At 37.2% G+C, this 6,096-nt stretch overlaps 1 protein-coding gene across 11 annotated transcripts in view; it reads right to left on the bottom strand.

Annotated features, from left to right (window-relative positions):
• Nsd1 (nuclear receptor binding SET domain protein 1) overlaps positions 1-6,096 on the bottom strand; it is a 142,364-nt gene that overhangs the window by 11,762 nt on the left and 124,506 nt on the right. For all 11 annotated transcript variants that reach the window (XM_058586628.1, XM_046468030.2, XM_046468034.2 and 8 more), the window contains one exon: positions 5,301-5,442. In XM_058586628.1, coding sequence (XP_058442611.1) covers positions 5,301-5,442 — 142 coding nt within the window. The remainder of the gene's footprint in view (positions 1-5,300; positions 5,443-6,096) is intronic.

Raw genomic sequence — 6,096 nt, 5'->3', positions numbered from 1 at the left:
ATCTATGCAGAGAGTACGTGGAAAATTTGTAGCTAGACACAGTAGACAAGGTCATCCCCTTGAACAGAGTGAATAGGGTAGACAAAGAGAGAAAGAAAAAGGAGCTTGTGGGGACAGGGATCATATCCAAGAATCTAAGCCTGCTTTCTGGTGCTAATAACAATACCGCAGACTATAAGTTATACAGAAGGGAGGCTGACTTGGGTTCAGAGTTCTGATGCAAGATTGAGGCTCAGCATATGATAGCCTTACTTACTGGCAGAGTCCAGAGGCATTGCAGGACATCACATAGTAAGAGACAGGGATAATAACTATAAATCTTCTGGTCTTTCCTTCTTCTTATAAAGACACCAGTATTCAATTATGTCGGCTCCACCCTGATAAACACATCTAAATCTAAACACCATCCAAGGTATCATATTTGGATTAAGTCATCTACCCTCTAATACTTCATCATAATGGGTATTAAATTAAAACATGAGTTTTCATTTTCTTTATTTTTAGGTGGTGCTGAGGATGAAACCAGTGCCTCACATGTGCTAGGAAAGCACTCCACTACTGAATTACAAGGCAAACCGCTCAAATCTTAAAATCCGAAAACTGGGGGTTGAAGCTGTAGCTCAGTGGTAGAGCACTTGCCTTGCAAGTATGAGACACTGCAAAGACACTGTGTCAATCTACAAGTAAAAAAATATACATAAAAAAAATCTGAAAACTGTGAGAACTATTCAAATTCTAAAAAGTATATGAAAGAATGCATGTTTCTATCTGTAAAGAGTGAGAAAAGTCCAAAAGATTTAAAAATCAATAAAACATATGTTCCTAAATGAATACATGAACAGTGTAACTCCACATTACATTCAACCAAAAGAATGGAATCCTAATTAGAATTATTTATACTCCATGTATATATGTCAAAATACATTCTACTGTCATGTATATCTAAAAAGAACAAATACAAAAACTCAAAACACAGAACAAGAGCTGATCAAATGGCTTTTTAATTCTTTTATCTTGATAAATGCTTCTCTTTTTTTTGTAACGTTATTGTATTTTTTATATATTTTATTTGCTTTTATTTATATGGTGCTGGATATCAAACCCAGAGCCTCACACATGCTAGGCAAGCACTCTACCATCAGCTACAGCCCCAGTCCTGATCAACGCTTCTTGACTGAGGTCTATAACACTTGGCAAAGGGAGTCTCAACTATTGCTCCATGATACTCATGGGATTTCTGCTGCACTATACTACTGTCAATTATAAAATGTCTAGGTGAGTCCCATCTCAGTTTGAGTGTAAGACAGTGATCTTCAACTATCTTACTTCTATTCCTATGAAAAATTCATTTGGAAAAAAAATGCATGAAATCTTATATATTACAAATTCACAAAACACTATGTTCAAATATTTTAAAAACTATCCAATTAGACCTATGCATAGGTCACTTTATTTTTTAAACCATCAAAACCTTGAAGCATAGGTTAGGTTCTTCTAATTTATGGAAAATATAACTTTTTTATATAACAATTTAGCTATTATCAGATTTACTCTCAATTCAAATAAAGGTGTTAGGGCTGGGAATATATCTCAGTTGGTAGAGTGCCTGTCTCGTATGCACAAGGCCCTGGGTTCAATCCCAGCACCTCAAAAACCAAACAACAACAACAACAAAAATCAAATAAATATATGCATAATTGTCACAATTACAACTATTTCACTTATGCATTCAAACATGACAGGTCTGTTTTTTAAAATATTTTTTAGTTGTAAATGGACACAATACCTTTATTTTATTTATTTATTTTTATGTGGTGCTGAGGATTGAACCCAGTGCCTCACACATACTAGGCGGGCACTCTGCCACTGAACCACCATTGCAGCCCGATAGGTCTGCTTTTAAAACCTTAGGGACAGGGGCTAACAATGTAGCTCAGTGGTAGAGTGTTTGCTTTCCATGTTTGAGGCACTTGTGTCATCCCCAGCACCACAAAAAGGGGAAGAAGGCGGGGAGACATTTATTTATAACTCACAGATTCGGGTGGATGAAAGGTAAATCTTTGGTTTGAATCATGGGAAAAGGGCAACTGTGGAAGAGAAGGTTAAAAAAAGACCTGGAGAGCTGGAGTTTCCAAGACTCATTTGCAGGGAGTTCACATCAAAGTTAAAGTCTGGGAATTTATTTCTTTAATAAAACCATCCAGGCTCACTCTTAAAGACATGGTAGGTGAAACCACTGAGTCACAATAGGACAAGTACTGTGTGGTTTTATTTACATGAAATTCCTATAGAAGTCCAATTCAGAGATAGAATGGTGATTGCCAGGGGTTGTGGGGAGAGAACAGAACAGAAAAAGTGTTTCAGCTGGGGAAGACTAAAGAGTTCTCAAGATGGATGGTGGTGACAGTTGTATGAGAATGTGAGTATACTTAATACATTAAGAACTGGAAGAGACAGGAGAAGTAATACTGCTGTAATTAGCACAGATCACACGAACAGAGGGATTTGATATTGAGATATGGCAGGTGGTTTTATATTAATAATTGTTGTAATAAAATTAATTGCCCCCAGAATTGATGATACCCCTGCTTAAGTGAAGGGAGAAGATGGTAAGGTCTACTGAGGCTCCTGCATGAGCAAGATTTCCAGCTAGTGGAGGGTACACGGTTCAACCTGTTCCTGCACCTGCTTCAACTATAGAAGAAGCGAGCAAGAGGAGGAAGGAAGGGGGGAGGTCAGAAGCTTATATTAGTATACGTGGAAATGCTATATCGGGGGCTCCAATTATAAGGGGTACTAGTCAGTTTTCAAATCCGCCAATTATGATTGGCATAACTATAAAGAAAATTATAACAAATGCATGTGCGGTGACAACGACATTGTAGATTTGATCATCACCTAATAGAGCTCCAGGTTGACCTAATTCAGCCCGGATTAGTAGGCAAAGCGCTGTTCCTACTATACCAGCTCAAGCGCCAAATAGAAGGTAAAGTGTACCAATATTCTTTATGATTAGTTGAGAAGAATCAACAGTTGATGAACATAGGTAGGTGGTAAAATGGCTGAGTAAGCATTAGACAGTAAATCTAAAGACAGAGGTTGAATCCTCTTTTTACCAAGCCCTGAGGTGAATAGTCATATTGAACTGCAAATTCAAAAAGAGCAGCTTCAACTCTGCCAGGGCTTCTCCCACCTTTTTTTTTTTTTTTAATTTTTTAATATTTATTTTTCAGTTTTCGGCGGACACAACACCTTTGTTTGTATGTGGTGCTGAGGATCGAACCCGGGCCGCAAGCATGCCAGGCGAGCGCGCTACCGCTTGAGCCACATCCCCAGCCCTCTCCCGCCTTTTTTACTTATGGCGGGAGAAGTAGATTGAAGCCAGTTGAGTAAGTCGTTTAGCTGTTAACTAAAGTTTTATGGGTTTAAATCCCATCAGTCTAGGAAGAAAGGGCTTAGCTTAATTAAAGTGATTGGTTTGCATTCAATTGATGTAAGATAAAGTCTTGCAGTCCTTAGTGCAGGAATTAAGTGTTGGGCATTTGCTTAGGGCTTTGAAGGCCCTTGGTCTTAATTAACCTAAATTCCTAGTTCAGGAATGAAAGGAGGTGTATTAATGGAAGGGAGAGAGTGGAAATAATAATAAAATTTGGTAGAAAGGGGATTAGTTTTATATTTTCAAACTGTCACTTTATTTTGGTATTGTTAAATGATGGGAATAGGGTTAGAGATGTGGAGTAAATAAGTCGTGTGTAGAAATATAGATTTAGGAGTGCTAGTATTGCTATTAGTGTAGAGAAAATAATGTTATTGTTTGAAATAAGTTCTTTGAGAATAATTCATTTCGGTGCGAACCCTGTTAAAGGGGGCAGTCCTCCTAGTGACATTAGTACAATTAAAATTGTAGGTGTTAGAAGGGGAAATTTATTTCATAAATTTGATAGGGAAAGGGTAGTAGTAGTGGAGAAGTATAAATATATTAATGGTAAGTATAATATAAATGATTAGGTTAAATATTGTTAAGGCTGGGTTGTACGTGACAATTGCTATTATTTATCCTATATGAGCGATTGATGAATATGCTAAGATCTTTCGTAGTTGGGTTTGGTTAAGTCCTCCTCAGCCTCCTAATATGATTGATAGGGTTCCTATAAATAATATGAGGGTGGGGTCTATGGAAGATGCGATTTGGTATACAATAGAGATTGCGGCAATTTTTTGTCATGTTAGCATGATTAGGCCTGATTTAAGTGGGATTCCTTGGGTAACTTCTGGTACTCATAGATGAAATGGGGCAAGTCCTATTTTTATTGAAAGTGCAATTGTAAATATAAATAATGAAATTTGATTATATGAGTTGGATAGGGTTCATTGTACTGAGTCTATGAAATTAATTATTGTGCCTATTATTAAGATCATTGATGCGGTGGCTTGAATAAGAAAATATTTGCATGCAGCTTCTGTGGATAAAGGATTTCCTTTATCAATTAGGGGGGTAACTGCTAGCATATTTCTAGACCCACTCAAGTCAGAAGTCAATGTGAACTAAAAAGTGTAATTATAGATCCGGAAAAGAGAGTGAGGTAGATTGCGGAGGAAGTTAGGGGTTTAATTAGTATGGGAAGGATATAAACCAACATTTTCGGGGTATGGGCCCGATAGCTTATTTAGCTGACCTCACTATTTAGGACATGGTGTAAAAGGTAGCACGAAGAATTTTGAATTCTTAGGATTAGGTTCAAGTGCTACAGTTCTATCAAAGTAACTCTTTTATCAGACATATTTCTTAGATTTGGGGTGGTACACATGCAGTAATAATTGGAAGGGAGTTATGTCATATGCACAGGGATAGAGTTAGGGGTAGGAAGTTTTTTCATAAAAGTTACATAAGTTGGTCATAACGGAATCGAGGGTAGGATGCTCAGATTCATAAAAAAGCGGAAGTTAAGATGAGTGTTTTTAGGGTGAAGTTTAGTGTAAAACTTTCAGGGAAAGCGGGGTTGAGTAGTGCTCCCAAGAAAAGGGTTACTGTTAATGCGTTTATTATGATGATGTTGGTGTATTCAGCTATAAACAATGTGGGGAATGTAGCTAATTGGTAGACCACTTACCTAGCATGCGCAAGGCCCAGGGTTCGTGAACAAAACACAACACAACCATGGCCAAGTATCATCTGGAAAGTCTTCAGCTATTATCCTCAGAAACTTGGAAACTTTATTTTGGAATTCCTGATGTGAGATTTTTAGATGATAAAACCTGAAATTTAGGACTTAACTCTAGAATCCTCAAATGACCCTTACCTGCTTTAATGTCACTCAGGGCAAAAAGTCCAACACGGGTATCACCATTCACAGACCACTTCTGTGTTTCACAGTTAGGCTGGCAGCAATGATTCATGAAGCGAGCATAGTTTCCTTTGGGACCAGCATCAATGATTCGGTCCTAGAATTCCAAGAAAAGCTGCTTGTCAGACTTCCTGAGACCTCTACAATTATCTAAAATTATTCTAAATAATCTGCTATTTTTGAAATCTGAAACTCATAGGAGTGGTTCTGAAAGTACAGCCCATTGATCAGCAGCACCAATTCTACCTGAGAGTTATTAGAAATCATAATCTAGGTTGTGATTAAGTTGTGCTTCTGTTTAAAGCAGAAACTCCGGAGTGAGGGATCAACTATCTGTGCTATAACAAGCCCACCAGGGAATTACTGATATATACTGAGAGTTGAGGACCACTGCCCAAGAAGCAGAAGGTTTTCCACTCCCTATTTATGAAGTTTTCAAACCATGTGCACATGTCAAATCACCTACTGATATTTAAAACATATGTGAACTGCACACCTTCAAGTATAATCAGAATATCTGGAGATGAGGATCTCACAAACTAAACTTATAAGTACCAGAAAAGGATGTTATAAAAGCTGGGAGAGGGAAAAGAAAGTTAGTGAAACCTAATATTCAGGTACAAACAGGAACTGCAGAAACACAGAAAATAAACATACAAGGGTATTAAAATTAGGAATAAATTAAAAAATAAAATTCCATATACCAATAAAATGAAACTTGTCAATATGGTAACTAAATATTAACAAATTA

Source organism: Marmota monax, unplaced genomic scaffold, assembly GCF_021218885.2.
Source record: "Marmota monax isolate L192 unplaced genomic scaffold, Marmota_monax_Labrador192_F-V1.1 WCK01_AAM20220418_F8-fsc00196, whole genome shotgun sequence".
NCBI classification, from domain to species: domain Eukaryota; kingdom Metazoa; phylum Chordata; class Mammalia; order Rodentia; family Sciuridae; genus Marmota; species Marmota monax.
This window is presented reverse-complemented; position numbering and strand designations above follow the sequence as displayed.